The sequence below is a fragment of the Cupressus sempervirens genome, chromosome 9, assembly GCF_028749045.1.
Source record: "Cupressus sempervirens isolate cs-2001-9-10 chromosome 9, ASM2874904v1, whole genome shotgun sequence".
Lineage (NCBI taxonomy): Eukaryota > Viridiplantae > Streptophyta > Pinopsida > Cupressales > Cupressaceae > Cupressus > Cupressus sempervirens.
This window is the reverse complement of record NC_143126.1, coordinates 592,650,824-592,668,467: the sequence shown is the minus strand read 5'-3', so window position 1 is coordinate 592,668,467 and position 17,644 is coordinate 592,650,824. Positions and strand designations below refer to the sequence as shown.

The window sequence follows — 17,644 nt, the reverse complement described above, 5'->3', positions numbered from 1 at the left end:
CCTTAATTGGTGTAGTGCAATGATCACAACTAATGAAATGTTTGAGAGCTTCACCAAGGAATCCGGTCAATGGAAGAAGGTGGTTAACAACATCAAACAAGGGGTGTCCAACACAGTTGCATCCTTGTTATCACAAAGATTGGTAGAGGATGAAATGACACCAGACAATTCAAAAGTCAAGTTAGAGTTCTTTCAGTTGAATGTTTTTGAAAGAGATGATTTTGAGAACTTTACCATCTTCTCGAATACCATGCACACAACTCAGGACTTGCTACCGAATTGGGAGGAAAGTTTAGGAAAGGCATAAAGAACAATTGCAGTTGTGTAATTTAAGCAAGAATTGACACCAAGCACCGGTACAGAAGAGTTGGAGACGGTGTTGGATTGATTCCATGCCTTCAAGTGGGGAATCGAGGATAGAGACATTTAATACATAGTGGGTGTTCTTAGTGGTCATTGATTGCACTCGACTCCCTTCCTAAACAAGCATGCATAGTGGGCATTTATTGCCTACTATAGTAGTGGACTTCTTATCGCATTAGTGTAGATTCCTTTTCTTTGCCTTAATCCTAATTAGGGCTGATTTGGCACAATCTGGGCCACCTGTTGTAATTGAGAACCTAGATAAATGCCTCACTACTCATTTGTAAAGGAAGGATTTTATGAGATTGTTGCTATGAGCTAGTGAGATAATAGAGTTTTCATTGAAGCGTAGTGAATGCTTGAGGTGTCTTGGTGATTGCTTGTTCTCTTAAATTCCCTCACTTAGATTAAGTTCAGTTTAGTTAAAGTGTTGTGATTGAAATGGACAATGTGATAGTGTTTTGATGAACTTCTTTAATTCATACTTTTGTAGTTTTAGTGATTCTAAATCGTTCTGCAAAGTTACCCTAAACCCTTTTCATGCATATGTTTAACTTCTATCTTTCATATGCATTGTTATTTATGTTTTATGTAGTGGTATGAAAATCTTTGGGATAACACTTGAAGATTGCACCAGTTCACATATAGTTGTGATATAACTTGGCAAAGCGAAGCTTGGTAAATTAAGGAATTTGTCCACCAAAGCACCATTTGTTATCATCATTGCCCTTCGGATTAAAATAGAATTTCTAAACCCTATCCCAATTTTTTTTCTACATCTTTTGTGAAAATCAAAAAATGTACTTAACTACAAAACCTTTAGATACCTCCCACATCTAGCATGGCTTGGAATGAATCTGAGTAAACATACATAAGGCCCCTTGTGATCATCAGCAAATCACGTCAACCACCAAACTTATCCACAATCAAGAACTGGCGTTGAAAGAACCTTGAAGTCATTGTATGATCTTCTAACAATCTTAGCATACATGAGACTTTATTCAAGAGAGGATAAGATATTTCGATATTTTGTTCTACTATTTAGTGGGTCATAAAATACGCATCAACATATCCCAAATATAATTTCAAAATGACTTGCATGAAGGGTTTTTGTTCAAGTTGCTTGTCTAAGTAGTTATAACTTGGCTGTAAATAATGAGTGTTATAAACAAGGGACCCTGATCAACATAAAAATAACTGCTGCTTTTTTCAATCAAAGAAGAGGAAAATATATTGAAAGTTTTGAAGTTAGTAAAGAATTAACTACCTTCTCACAAGAGAATGAAGATGTCTCATGAGGGTTATAACAAATGTGTTTATCTTTTGAAAGCTAACCTTGTGGATTCTTCAAGGTTTAATTGCAGCTTAGCTGATGCAACATTTCCACTTCATCTTGGGTACTTCACATTATTCCCAGCAAATATTTGACATTCTGGGGCATGGCACTATAAGTGGAAACCCTATCCTTGTTTATCTTCAAGGTGTCACTTCTTCCTATTATTCCATGTTGAATAATTTAATTACTAGTTAACCTTTGTATGTATATATGTATATTCTTTTATATTCTAACACATGCAATTTTTTTACAGGTCTTGGATAAAAGGTAGTCTCCTGGAGGGGCATAATCCCTAACACTGCCCCTAATCAATTTGCAAGGCAAACTTTTGGGAACAACATTTTTGAATTCCAAAGGAATGGTTTTCATTTAAATCCGTTGAAACTGTGGGTTAAATCCTACAATAAATTTATTAGGGGTTACATCAATAACAGGAAATGACCAGCAGTGCTTTCCAAAGAACAAAAAAAAATCATCTATATGTCATTTCCCTTGTTACATGGAGAACTCTATATAGAATAAGGACTAGCAGCACTACTGCTGTTTTTTCCAATATGAATTTGCAAAATCTCATCACAAAAATACTTGAGATCCAAAGATGCTGCTCTCATTTATGCACTTCACACTCACATATGCCTCTCTTTATTCTTGACATATAACTGAAATATACAAATCCTCTCCAAAAAGAATAGGGGAATTCTCTATATTTCTGCTAGATAAGCCAAAAAAGGTTTACACAGAATAAGCTCAAAAAACCTGATTGCAAAAAGCAATCATATTTTAGTAATAAGGAAATAGTTCTGATTTTTAAGCTATTGAGGGACATGCTTCAAATATTACTGCACAATTCTTAGGTGCATGTGTTACAGATATAGTCATGAATATTCTATGGTTCTGAATGGGAAGAATTTAACTAGATTGCAAAATGAAATAATCATGTTTTGGTACAACAATGTTCTTTTTTCAGATCATAGTCTTGTATATAAGATTTGGCAGCAGATACTTAGGACGAGAAAGATCAAAACCAAATTTGTCAAACGTGAACTGATAGCCTTAATAAATAAGAAAAAAAATGTTGCCATATAGATTTTCTTTCCAGAAAAACTCAATAAGCAACCAATTTTTCAAAATTGTTTGACAGTGTCAGGATTCATCTGTTAATGAGAAGATAGATAAGATTTCAACTGACATACCTCATATTCAACCATCTGGAGCAATAAGGATGATGAAAGTTACAAAATAATAATGCAATACAAACAAAACTGCTACAACTCTTCATTAGTATTGCCTCTCCATTTAATCAAAACAGAAAAATCATTACTTTTCCTCAACTTTGAGAAAACCAATGCTTTATACATTCAAGGATTGTATATAGTCCAGTAGTTAGAATTTCCTCATTCTTCAGCAAATGTCTTAAGCCAAAGAAAATGCTCTGGTTCTTGATGAACATTGCCTCTTGCCAGTGTATGAAAAATACCTCTCAACAGATAATTCATGGCCAAAAATTTAGTTCTAATTTTGTACTGGTATGACTTGTGGCTAACATCACCCCACACTTATTAGGTGCATGTGTTCTTCTAGTAATAGATGAAGCAGATGTAAAGTTAACCGTGTGCCACAGAATAAAATATCCAACCAAGAAGCAAGAATTGAAATAAATAGGAGATTTGGCACAATTTGTAGGGATCTAAACTAGGTCAACCAACAACTAACCCTCTCCTGAATCTTTCTAAATTGAGGGCGCAGCAGCTGGGAGATCCTTGATCCATGGATCCAGGGGTTTCCCAACAGAGTACACAATAAATCCAATCTTCCTCAGCTCCTCGGTGTTAACCACATTGCGCCCATCGAACACAAAAGCAGGCTTCTCCATGTTCTCATAGATCTTACTATAGTTCAGACTCTTGAATTCATCCCACTCAGTCAAGATGCAGATCCCATGGGCATTCCTAGTAGCCTCGTATGCATCCCAAACCACATTCACCTGTTTAGAGGCAGTAGGGCTGCTGGGGACCAGATGCTGGGGGTGATCCCAATCAAACTTATTCATGGCTAAGTCCCTCCTGATCTGGTCTTCTGTCACTTGTGGATCATAGATGCTCAATTGTGCCTTGTCGCCCAATAAGCCATGGCACACATCAATGGCGGCAGTTTCTCTTGTGTCCCCTGTGTCCTTCTTGAAGGCAAATCCCAGAATTGCTATCTTCTTGCCAGAAACAGTATTGAACATGGATGAAACCACCCTGTTCACAAATCTAGATTTCTGGTAGTCATTGATGTGCACAACCTGTTTAAAGTAATTTTCAATTTAAGTCATGCCCATTGCAAATAGTAAGGAAATAGAAAAACAAAAGATTTACATTTAATGCAAACAAAAGATATACATTTAATGCAAGTATATTTAGTCTAATTCTAAAGAAACTAAGAAAAATGTTGGCATGTTCACCCATAAGAATGATACTGACTGAACAAACAGAACAAGGTTGGAGGGTCTAGAACCTCTACAAAATAAGAAACAGAAAATCAAATCAGAAAATATGACTTGATTCTTAAAATATAATCAATCGACAAATCCGATACTTACAGATTTAGTACATGTTTAGCCAACTTGAAAAAAAGCCTATAAATATATCCAAACCCATTTCAAATAGTATGTAGCGCGTCATAATTCCAAAGAACCTAGGACCTACAACTAATATAATATGTGTGCATTTTAACTATTGGCACAGATGAAATCCCAAACATGAACGGAAAAACAAATACCAAATGACAAATCTGATTTTTTAAGAAGCTCTGTAAATTTTTGAAGAAACACTTTAATTCCTGTTATTTTATTATTAACATGGATGACACCCCAACCATGAATTGATTCTGCATAATTCCAAAGAAAGACATAACAAATGGTAAATACAATTACTTAGTCTGTATTTTTACCTATTAGCATTGGGCACCCGAGTCATTAATAAGGTTATCCTTGATTCCATGGAAAAACTAGTACTACACCAAATTATTTTTACCTATTAGCATTGGGCACCCGAGTCATTAATAAGGTTATCCTTGATTCCATGGAAAAACTAGTACTACACCAAATTCAAATTTATCTATAGTCTATCTATTAGCATTGATGACACCCCAAGCATGAATGTGGTTATGGTCAAAGTCCTGAGCCAACAAACAAGGATCTGAAACCTCTAGAAGTTAATCTACGGATACAACTTGATTTTCATATATTGAAAGGCATTTTCGTTATTAACTTTTAATTATACTTTACTCATGAAAACATGACCAATATACATTCACACAATTTAAAATATGTAAATGTAATTAAAGAGAAATTTGGAGATATCTGTATTTGAAAAATTTCTAAAGCTTTTAACGGACTGTCAAAAAATTGCATATAAAAATGCCCTTACCTGTTTCCAGTAATGTGCAACCTCTGCCAGGCCATTGCACTCACAGATGTATACCAGGTTCAAAATATCTTTTTGAAAGCAGGAACCACCAAAACCTACACTAGCATTCAAGAATCTGGGGCCTATGCGTGAGTCTTTGCCCACAGCATATGCAACCTCTGCCACATCAGCACCCGTGGTCTCACAGAGAGCTGACATGGCATTAACAGATGAGATCCGCTGAGCCAGAAAGGCATTAGCTGCCAGCTTTGACAGCTCAGCAGACCAAAGATTCATGGTCAGGATGCGGTCTTGTGGGATCCAATGAGCATAAACTGCTGCAAGAGCCGAAACAGCCTTCTGTCCCTCAGCAGTTTCACGCCCCCCAATAAGGACTCTATCTGGCCGCATCAGATCCTCTATGGCAGTCCCCTCGGCAAGAAACTCTGGATTTGACAGGATCTGAAAATTAAATTTACAGTTATTTAGGTATTGTTGTTCTTGAGTGGCTCAAAAATAGTGAACAATTTAAAAGAACCCAAAAATAATAAACAGTTAGTGCATTTATAACAGGGTTAAAGAAAATGTGCCAAAAACTACATTATAGACAAGCCTTATGAATATCTTACACAATTAAGAAAATGCAGTCTACAATAGTACCTAGCTCGTCTAATAAAGCAAATATTATCCAGCTGAAAAGATGCATTACAAGTGCGGAGTGCATCACTAATATACCAGAAACAATGCAGCTGAAAAATATATAATTGGAATGCCGGGAGCATCTAACAAATTGAATAAAATGCAATTGGAAATGTACAACAGATACAGCAAGTGCATCTCTAATAAACTAAATGACTCCAGTTGACAAATATAAAATATGAGTGGCTTGGACATCTCTAACAAAGTAGAGAATATAAAGCTGAAAAATCTGGCAAGAATATTAATCGAGCACTTCTCTCAGAAACTGAAAAAAATGCAGTTTTGAATCATGTACAGCAGATGTGTCTGGTGCATCTCTAGAAACTAAAGAGAATCTGAAACTTTAAGCAACAAGCGTACAGTTATTTTTTAAAGACAATGACTAGACAGTTATGTAAATATATAATTATAGTCTTGCAACTACACTGATATGCTTTGAGCATATCTAGCAAAGATTGAGAAGTAAACAATAGGATTACACAAAGAAAATGCTGCAGAGAGCTAAAAGGACCTAAAAAGTACACAATAGGAATGTCTAAATAAAATGAAGTTAAAATTAAAAACAACTAAGAATCGTATAATTAAAGTGCCTAATGCATCCCCAACAATGTAAAACAAATGCTGTGGAAGACTAAAAGGGGCTGCAAAATATATAATAGGGTTGCCTAAGGAAAATGCAGCCAATATGAAAAGGAGATGAACAGTATTCAATATGAATGTTTATAACTTTATTGCATCTTCCTTGGATCTTTTAGAATAATTGCAAGTTGAACAATGAAAAAGAGCTATTTAGTATAGTAGTTGTATGACAAATTGAAGAAAATACAATGCAAAACTGTAGAGAAACAAAATCATAGAAAAGTAATGGAGGGGCAAAAACATCACCTAAAACAAAATCTACACTGCATTTCTGTTCAGCGGGGATATTAATGTGGAGGCATCAATGCCACCTAAAGTAATATATTCACTACTTTCTGGGTTAAGAAGGGTCTCATGGAAGGGATGACCCTGAAGTGCAGTATAAGCTGTGAGCCTCCCATCCAGGAGGTCTTGGGTTCCAGTCTGCTTGAGCCCCATGTTGTTGTGGGCAACAACAGGAGCACTACATTTGGATAGGTGGTGGACTGATGGAAGGGCAGTCAGTCCCTATTCACAATGCATAGGTGTTAGAGGTTCATTGCAATAAATTGATAAGAATGGATGGAATCTTTATCTTGAAAATGACAACTTTGGTTTGTTAAATGAAAAAATTTATATTAATAATATCCATAAATAAACCGGATAGTGCGACTGAACAGAAGAAGAAACTGAATGATGGCACTTTACGAAATGGAAGGCAGTTTTCAGCTGGTGAATTACAGAGAATTATTTTGGTATATAACTTTACATACAGAGAGCTTTAAGCCGGACCGTAAGTGCTGAAATTACTATGGCCAAGGGAATCAAAGTAGTGTCCCTCCTTTATATGTCACCTAAAACACAAAATTTGGTGCAGTAAAAACATAGATTGACATAGACAGAGATGGCCATGAAGACCCAAAAGTAAACCATATGCACGTTAGTTGTTATTTGGGGCTTTGACGAAAAGTTGAATGGATTTAACAATTATTACATTCAAGAGAAGGGATTGAATGAAGATATTTTACCAAATGGAAGGCAGTTTTCAGCTGGTGAATTACCTCTGAGAATTATTTTGGGATATAATTTTACATACAGAGATATATAACCTGGATGAGATGCTAAGTGCTGAAATTAATATGACCAAGGGAATTAAGGTAGCATCTCTCCTTAATATGTTGACTAAGACACAAAACTAGGTGCAGTCAAAACATAGATTGACGTAGACAGAAGTTCCCATGAAGGCCCAAGAGTAAACTATACGCACATTAGCTGTTATTTGGGGCTTTGGATGTCCTAAGTAAGGAAAAGTTGAATGGAAATAATTATTACATTCAAAAGCAGACTCACTAGCAAATTCAGAAGCAGATGGACAAAATTTCACTATCAACAACTCAGAAGAATCTTCACAAAGATTTGTAACAGAAAACTAGGATGCAAAAGAATTCACTAGGAAGATGGCCATTTTTGGGGTCTAGGCTCTTGATGTCAACAACACCTTTCATAGATCTAGGATAGCTTAGGACAGACATATCCACCTCAAACATTAGCTTAAAATTATCACGGGGTGTTGCCATAATTTAATCTGCCCCTTATAATCATATTATAAACACACACACAGGGTGTTGCCATAATTTAAACAAATACTATAGCTTAGGACAAAGTATCCACCTCAAACATCAGCTTAAAATTATCACGGGGTGTTGCCATAATTTAATCTGCCCCTTATAATCATATTATAAACACACAACCAGGGTGTTGCCATAATTTAAACAAATACTTTAAAGCAATCAATGCTATGATTGGTTATAGATTACAATTAATTCGCAATCTGTACTTTCCTAATCCCAATTGCAGTGAAACAGACAACACACAAGTTGAAGGATAAAACTAGGCAATTTTAATCAAAACCATCACGGATTAAGATCACCCAAATTCTCAGTACGAACTGCAAAATGGAGAGCGACTAATAATGATGACTAACCAGCTATATAAAGTATTTCACAGTAAAGAGGGCTCGCACCTTTTCAAAGAGCTATAGGAACAAGGTTGGTGAATCTCAATTGTCTCAAACAGGATATAGGGCTAGGATGGATACGACCATTAGGATGGAGTCCGGCCTTAGAGAAATGGCCTTTGGGGGGATATCTCGACCCTTGGGATCAGTAAGATTGTAAAAACTAAGGCTAGATTAGTTCACAGTGCCATTAAGATCATATCTGCTCTGGTTGACTGACCCAAGCGTAACACTAACGTTGTTGCTATGCTTGTGGCCACCATTCTGCATGTGGATAGGGACAAACCAGCCATTAGGGATTTTTACAAACAGTCTTCAAAGCACCAATCGTTAAGAAGCTAGATGTTGTTGATGACAACCTCTGCATTCCCAAAAGGAACAAGTATTATAACCGGCACTCTCCGATTGAAGTATTCCCAATCCTGATCATACAAGATAAGAGGGCCTTTGTGCAAAGAATGGAGCGAATCACCCGCAACTGGATGTTCTAAGTGGCAGCTACAAACACACGCATCTGTGTTAACTAGAGGGGCATGGAATGGTACAGCCAGATGGAAGACCTCCGGGAAGATTGAAGATGGTTTATCAATTCAACCTTTGTCCAGTCTGGTTAAGCTTGAAACCACTTTTTTGGTTTTGACCCAGCTCGGAGGGCCTGTCTTTATAACTAGTAGTACCTCTGCAAAGAAGGTTGCCGTTATAGTGGGGGCTGTTGGGACTCAAAATTGAAGCCCTGATTTTGAGTACCATTCAAAAAATCAAGCCTTATAAGTGCTTTTGAGGCCTAAAAGGTGTTTAATGTTTCTAACACCTTGCATTCAATATATCCACTTGTCCCATGAAGATAAATTGTCATTCTGTGAAGTTCTGTTTTGAGCAATGTCCAAATCTGCATTCTTGCCTAAGTGTCCCAAATCTGCATTTTTGCCCAAGTGTCAAACAATGACAGGAGGCCTTGTTTGCAATTGAATATCTCACACCCAGTAATGTTTCATGACTCGCCGCTTTGGGAGTGTTTAGTATCCATACCAGAGAACCTATGTTTCAATTTTCGAGTCGTTTCGATATGTTGACTAAGTTTTGGATCCCTCAAAGTTAGTCATTAATTGTTGTCATGCTGATGCAAATTGTTCAAAATTCTGGGAGGCCTTGTTTGACTTGTTATTTCTTTGACCCAGTTGACCAAAATGAGAAAATTCCATTTGCATTGCATTTTAGAGGTTAGAGATTTGTTATGTTTCAATTTTGAACTTATGATGAATCCGTTTGATCAGTTTTCAAACATAATTCCAAATGCAATTTATGAAGTTTTACTGGTGTCAAGATGTTATAACTATGAATCTGTGATAGTTGAGATCGAATGGATTGTATCGTTGTGTTCTCCTCTAAAAATACTTTAAGTGTGCCAATCTGCAAGTTATGACAAATCCCTCTGCACACTTTCTCAAGTCCATTCCGTGTGCAAAAATCACTTTTCTGCCAGTGTTTCCAGTCTGCAAATTCTAAGTAGCCCACTTTGACCGCTCGCCAAATTTGCCACGTTATTCATCATCAGCGCAAATCCCAATTTTGGGTTGTCTTCGTGACAGCGAACCGATGCCCTAGTTTTCGTCCCCCCAAGTGTCAATTTACCCTGTTTTCAAAGCCAAATCCAAACGTGATTTATTGTTTTCTGACATGTTTTCTTGCAGGGAGTTCTAAAAGGGCAACTTTGACGGTAAATATCTTTTGACCAAGAATTTGTCATGAGACGTGATTCGACAAGATGCAAGAATGTGGGACAAAGGATCGGTATGTTTGATTTCAAAGCTCGATCAGGTGTTTTTGTCAGTTTTTAAAGCCAATCAAAGGTCCTCCTAGCACAAAGTTGACAAGTTTGCAGAAAGAGGTGAATTGAGTTTTAAAAGTTGAACCAACAGTGATTGAATGGTTTTTAGTCAATGTCAGATGTTTAGTAGACCACTCTAAGATGTCAGTTGTTCGAAAACAAAAACAAAATTAGCCGAACCCACTTTGGGGCCCGACTGATGTTATCATATCGATAACGTATTGTGCGAAGTGAAGATGTTAAAAGGAGGGTATAATGGCTTTCGTAATTATATAATTCTGTGAATGCATAAAATTATCACACGCTCTCATTCATGAGACCATTGCCAAGACCAAGTAGAGGACTTTTATGGATCCTTGCACCAATTGTATCACAAAGTTACAAATCCGGCTGGCATTGGAATGAGCTTTGTGGACGAGTTGGATACTTGTCGTGGAAGTCCGAAGTTGTACAATTTTTTAAAGCACATCCCAACAATGGTTTTAAAGTGACTATACGAAGACTTTTCTCATAAGGCAATGTATCATTAATGTTTCATCAAGTGGAATGAGGCTTGAATCGATGGCCATTATGCAAAAGAAAAAGGAAATGTTCAAGGTCAACTCCCATGATCCATCTCTTCGCTCTTTCAATGTGGAGCTTTTCTTGGGGTTGTATACCCATGAATCTATATATGGAGCTATGCCTAGGCTTACCGATGAAAAGTGCAGGAACTCGACTTTAAGAGCAAGTCGAGACAGAGCACACATGCCAACAAACCAAAGTAGGAGGGATTAAAACGTTCCTCAACGCTCCATTCGACATTTTTAACAGGAAACTGCATTGTGAAGAAGGTTTTTGCATGGGAGGACACCTTCATAACTATCTGGAGACCGCTCCTTGCAAAGAAGATGGATTTGTGATTTGCTGTGGCTGTAGGCAGCATGTGGGGATCATTTTCCTCGTGTATGTGAAGCACAGGAACACACCTAATTTCATGTCTAAGAAATGTTTATCTCTCAGGAATTTATTCAAGAATATATTTATTTTCATTGTGCATGAGATGGAGGAGGAGACGAGTATTGGCCAGCTGGAAGAGTCAGTTTTGAGCCCCACAGCCTAGCAGTTTACTTTGAAGCTTTATCATGGTACCGGTGAATGACACCAAATGCGTATGAGCTCCAAAGAAATTTTGTTTGTTATGATCTGAGCAATATAAGACACTCGAATACATGGAATGTGAGGAGTGCAAGGGAGTGTGTATGCCATTGTTATCCTAATCTTTTCAGAATGTCTAGAAAATACAGAGCTGAACATGGAGAAGAGCGTTTATGAGAAAGGAAACACTACCTTTACTATAGTTTTAACTAGTAAAATTTCCATGTCGCTGAAGCTCTCATTGAGAAGCCGCTCCACCCCATACTAAACCTGTGAGGATATGTGATTGTCCCAACAAATGGATACGGTGGTGAAGTATGGAAAAGTCCTTTTGGGCAGGCAGAATGGGACGCCTTTGCACAGTCTTTGTATCGATTGCTTCCAATGTTGCTGTCCGGTCCACCTCTACGTCATAAATCAATAGGTCTTTCTCATTTTTCCTTGCATGAAGGCAAAAACATTGTCCCACATTCATTGTGGTGGTGTTCTTTCAAATGTTTAAATATAACAATGTTTATATTGTATGGTGTCTTAAGAGACACTGCTTTTTACGCCTCAAACACCTTGTGCAGTGGGCCCGGCCTATGTGACCATGAGTAAATTTTGATCAAACTTGCTGACTGGACGTTCATTGGACCTGCGAACGAATCAAAGATTGACACGTGACACCAACAGGATTGGGATGGATGAATTGCGAAATGACAAGTAAACAAAGCTTTCAGACGTGGCACGCTTCTTGAAGTGCTGAGGTGTCAGAAAATGCCACGTGTCACGATGTCACTATATCGCGACGATGTGGCAAAATGCTGACTCGTCATTCGACATAGCGACTGATGACATGGTAGTGACGTGGCACGGTTTCAGACGTGGCACGCTTCTTGAAGTGCTGAGGTGCCGAAAAACGCCACGTGTCACGATGTCGCTATATTGCAACAATGTGGCAAAATGCTGACTCGTCATCTGACATAGCAACCGATGACATGGTAGTGACGTGGCACAATGACAAGGCAATGATGTGGCGATGCTAACTGGGTGCTGATGTGTCCAGAGGTGCCACATGTCGCGACGTCGCTATGTCGCAATGACATGGCACAATGCTGAGCGACCGACCATGTGGCAAAACAAAGGACCAATGAGGAAGTGACACATGGCGTTGGTTGGCAGGTGTCAGGTGACTAAGCCGGAAGTCAACCAATCAGAGCATGACACGTGTCAAGGTCGGTCAAACATATTTGACCCAAATGAAAAAGTGAGGGAAAAATCAAAAAGGCATAAAAATTAATTTTTTATTATTTTCCCCTTTTTCTGACATGCCTGAGGAGTTTTAAATAAAATTTGAATTTATCCTATAGTTTTAACTTTAGAAAAAGTTAAATATATGCCAAAGTGCAATCTCAGAGTCATGACAGGAGCTGATAATTCAAACTAAGATTTTGGGCATTTCTACTAAGTGCATATAGCACTATTATATATCGCCAGAATCAAGAGAACGAACTTTCTGTTTCTGGAGTTTGTTTTCACACAGGAGGCCACTGGTACGAGTTATGCAAGGATTTGTCTCAGGTACCCAATTTTCAGTTTAATTCAATTGAGGCAATTCAAATCTAATTCCCAGTGAAATGGTGAATTGAATGAACATAAAAGACAATAAAAATGCAGTTATGGGTGAAATTTGTTAGATCCAAATCAGTTGAATCAAAGCATTATCAGCATTTCATGATTTTTTCAGGTATTTTAGGAAGAAACATTTCGAGTTTGTTACAAAACAATGAGGAAAACCAAATAAGATTTCATGGGTAGAAAGATGAGAGATGTTTTTACAACAGCAAAGGATGAAGATTCAAGTGGACACATGTCACTTCCTCTCTTTCTGATTCATTGTAGGGGCTCCAATTTTGAGTTTTCTCAAATTTGTGAGACCAAGGTTCTAGTTTCAGAGAAAATTTCTCACTGCTGTGATACCATGTTGGCAGTTTTCAGTGTAAGACCACATTGTTGGTTCCAGTTTGTCTGTGAGACCACATTGTTCGTTCCAAAGCTGTGATTCCACCATCATTTTTCAGCAATCTCCCTTGTCATGAACAGCAAGAAATAAGAATACAAATAGTTTTGATCTGTTAAGCAGTTTTACATTTCAATTTCATGCATCTTATTTTATTTGTTTCAAAGAAATGAATGAAAATGCAGCGGCAAGTTAATCTTCATTTTGATATCTTGTCTCCCATTCATGCTATTTGTGATCTTTTGTGTTTAATTTAACAAAGATTATGAAACTCAGTTGCAATCTGTTGGTTGTATATGATTGATTTATTTTGCTTATGACTCAAGGAGTTATGTAAATGCTTGATTTATCATCATAGGATTGCAGATATCATGAAGGGATAGGTTGGGTATGAGATTCAGAAAGATGCAGATGTCTGATTCACAAGATGAATAGATAGATCAAGAAGTCTTGATGTATGGGATATGCCAATGACTTTCAGGGATGTATGTTAGGGGTTTGTATGACTGCCCAATAGATAAAGCACTGATCATATACAGGATCAGAGTGTTATGTTGTTCATGTCATATTTTTGCTGAAATCAACATCATTAATCAAATATCTTTCCCTTTAATATCGAACGAACTGAAAAGAATACCCTCACTTAGCTTAGCAATTTCTTTGGCCATGTTATTGGCTATTCCATGTCTAAGATCTGTGCGTAAGTGTTAGAAGATTTAAGGTTTTTATTTGCTTTGTTAGATTCAAGAATATGTTTTAGCACTGGTAACATATAAGTGAATCTGAGGTCCACCCGCCTAGGTTTTGCAGAGCCTGAAGAAGAAGAAGGGTCTAGCCTTATAGTTGGCCCAATGTCTGAAAGGATATGTTGAAGATGGGAAGTAGCTGCCTCTAGATGTATCTTGTTCTCATCGGGGTAATTTGAAACTATGAAGTTTCAAAACACCAACAGGTGCCATTTTGTTTCTTTTCTACTAAGGTTAGGATGATAATCAGTAAGTAATGTAAATACGATAAATTAAACATATCAGTAGAATGGCAGGCACTCCATAAGTTATAACAGAGCCTTTTGTATAAAATATGGTTTCAATAATAGCACCATCTGGTATAAATTTACAAACTTTACGTTGTCATCTTCGCAATGCCCTGATCCGCAGTGGTCCTTGGTTTTATTGTTGTTTCTTTTTGCTCTGTCTCTTAACATGGTTTTGCATATATTTCAGCATGGTTTTACCATTAACGCTTCTCACATATGGCTCAGAGTTTGCATAGGCAGTTTAGAATGAGTTTAGTTTTGAATAAATTTGGCCTAATCTTACCCCTGTCCATTTCAAATCTTTTCCATAAATTTGAGGTTAAAAGACTTAAACAATTATCAGAACACAAGAATCAGTATAGTAAATAGGGTTCAATACTACTAAAAATTATGCATTTGATTATTAATCAGGGAGGGCTTATGAGGACAGTTCTCTACACTTGCACTGCCACACTAGAGACTTCTAGCCAGCAAGCAACAACACATTAATTCACTTCAAATGATATTTTATATTAAAATTCTAACCAGACTAACGATTTTCTAAGCTTGACAATTTTGACAAAATTCAAGAAAGCAGGATGTCCAAGCATATTCTTCCTGACGGAATCTCCCCTAGGGTTGTGCACTCTTTCCCCTTTCAGACTTATTCAGAGCCTCAGACATCGTTCTTAACTCATCAGATATGGATAAAACGGAAATTTATATTATAAGATCCAAAATGAGCATTGGACTAGAATCACATCAATTTTGTAAAACTGGGGTATGCCCCTATTAATGTGTAAAAGTGTATAGGACAAAAGTCCTGGGCAAGATTAGAAGTTTTCTTCTCCGTTCTTTCCTGCCAATGCCTGTTTGAACATAGATGCTGAAAATTCTTGTAAATTCTAATTCTTTTTAATAATATAATCAATTGGCCTCGGCCTTTTACTGATCCAAAAAAATAATAATAATAATTACATTCAAGAGAATTAAGCGTAGTTACTCTCCACTATGTCGCCCAAAACATAAAATTAGGTGAATTTGAAACCTTAAGACTGGTATAGAGACAAGCTTTAAGGCTTAAAAGTAAACGGTACCATGGGATAATTAAGGGTAGACTACCTCCATTATGTGTGAACAAAAACATAAAATTAGGTGAAGATGAAACTTAGACTGCTTTAAGCATGAGTTCTTGATAAGGCCCAAAAATAAACAGTATGCACACTACTTATTATTTAGAGCTTCAGATATCCCAAATAACAAATAAAGTACCAGAATTATTGTAGCTGAGAGAATTAAGGGTACTTTTACTCTTCATTATATGTTGCCTAAAACATAAAATGCTGTAGAGATGAGTTCACATGAAGGCCCAAAAGTTAACAGTATGGACAGGATTAATTATTGGGGGCTTCGGATGTTCCTAATAGCAGACACTATACCTGAATTATTATGGTCCAGAGAATTAAGGAGCCTGCTTCTATTATGAATTAACTAAAATATAAGATTTGCCTGAGTCCAAACCTAGCCTGGCTGTCGAGACGACTTCCAAAGGCCCAATACATTATTTCTTATTTGAGGCAACAAATATGAAATAACAAACTAAATACAGGAGCTATCAAGCCCAAAGAATTAAAGTAGTCTCCATCCATTTTATGCTATCTGAAACATAAAATTAAGTACGGTCTAAACTTAAGTCTGGCGTAGACACAAACTCGAATAAGGCCCAAAGTAAACAGAATCAACATTAATTGTCATTTGGGAGTTTGAATTTACCAAACTGTAAATAAAATACATGTACTAACTGTTTAAGCCAGCACCTTAAAGGTAGCTGCTACACTCGCCCCCGCTCATCATGGACCTCATTAAAGATAACATTATTCCATACCAAAAGGGTAAAAATTATCTCGACCATTGATATGTTCAAGGCTTACTACCCTCTTAAAAGGAAACTACCAACCATGGATCTCATTAAAAATATCATTATTTCATAGAACAAGGGATCATAAATATACTGATACTGGATCTACTACCTAGCATAAACAAGCTACTAACAGGTGAAAGCACGGATCTGGCAAATTGTACTTGAACTGTCGATTTTCATACCAATTTTCACATCTACTGGTTACAAATTTGGTTTTTTGAAAAATGAAGGGAGATCGGATTACCGATTCGATACCTGAAAGTGAATCCCCTTGTTGTTGTGCGTCAAAATCTTTTCAATCGCCTCCGCTGTCTTAACTGGAACGGTGGATTTCTCAACAACAATCTTGTCCGACTTGGAAACATCCGCAATCATGCGCGCGGCCGATTCCCAATAGGTCAAATCCGCAGCCTTACCGGCGCCCAAACCGCGGGTTTTGGTAGGCGTATTCACGGAAACAAAGACGATCTCGGCTTCAGCAACGTGCTTCTCGACCTGGGAGCTGAAGAACAGATTGCGGCCGCGGCAGGCCTTCACCACGTCATCCAACCCAGGTTCGAATATCGGGAGGCGATCACTGTTCCACGCCGTTATGCGCGCTACAGATATATCCACCACCACAACTTCAATCTCTGGGCATTTCAGCGCTATCATGGCCATTGTCGGGCCCCCAACGTAACCTGCCCCAATGCAGCAGATCTTCACCATTTTGTGGCTATCTCGAATCCCCCGGCTTATCTCTGCCTGAAACACAAGCTACAGGCTCCCCAAGAGTGGATTCTTCTGTGGATGAATTTGGCCTTTGCTGCTCGAGACTCGGTTTTGTTGGTGTTTGCTTGTGTTGTTAAAATGTCAAGGCTTTCCGCGTGACTGCCATAACCACTAGTTAGTGGAATGTACGAGGTGTTCAGAAGCTGTGTTATTACCAGATTGATCACACCGTTGTTCAATCCATCACGCTGAATGCATTTTTTTAACCAAATTCAATGGGGAGAGAAATCCATTCGAATACAACTCAGCTGTTCCTGTGGGTAGGTAGTGCTAGGGCACTAAGTTTGATGGCTTTATGGTATAATTTATATATATTTTTAAGGAAAAAAACTTAAAAGAATAATAAAAAATAGGGAAATTATAAAATGGTCTAAAAATGGATGACTTGTAAAATTAGCAGTTGAACGTTTGGAATTATTTTGTGGAGGAGCAAATTAAAGACATAGATGTCAAGAGGAGATGTTTTCGATGCACCTATTCTTCAAACAAATTACACTGTTGACTTTTTCAAAATTTAAAAAAATATACAAGATTTTTATGAAAAA

General features: G+C 37.4%; 1 protein-coding gene across 1 annotated transcript; it reads right to left on the bottom strand.

The window, feature by feature from the left end:
- Window positions 1-2,962: 2,962 nt before the first annotated feature.
- LOC149540071 (UDP-glucose 6-dehydrogenase 3-like) lies at window positions 2,963-17,119 on the bottom strand. The gene is made up of 3 exons (XM_089801261.1): window positions 16,584-17,119; window positions 5,113-5,553; window positions 2,963-3,986 (listed from the first exon to the last, which is right to left on the bottom strand). The coding sequence occupies exons 1-3, from the start codon at window positions 17,034-17,036 to the stop codon at window positions 3,429-3,431; spliced, it is 1,452 nt and encodes a 483-aa protein (XP_089657387.1). The 5' UTR covers window positions 17,037-17,119; the 3' UTR covers window positions 2,963-3,428.
- Between the last annotated feature and the right edge of the window lie 525 nt (window positions 17,120-17,644).

Bases quoted from the DNA above. Each gene is read 5' to 3' on its own strand.
- LOC149540071 (XM_089801261.1), bottom strand. From the start codon at position 17,036: ATGGTGAAGATCTGCTGCATTGGGGCAGGTTACGTTGGGGGCCCGACA. The intron at 5,554-16,583 runs GTATCGAATCGG...TTTAATTTTCAG, and splicing joins ACAAGGGGATTCACTTTCAG to ATCCTGTCAAATCCAGAGTT. The intron at 3,987-5,112 runs GTAAGGGCATTT...TACTTTAAACAG, and splicing joins TTGCACATTACTGGAAACAG to GTTGTGCACATCAATGACTA.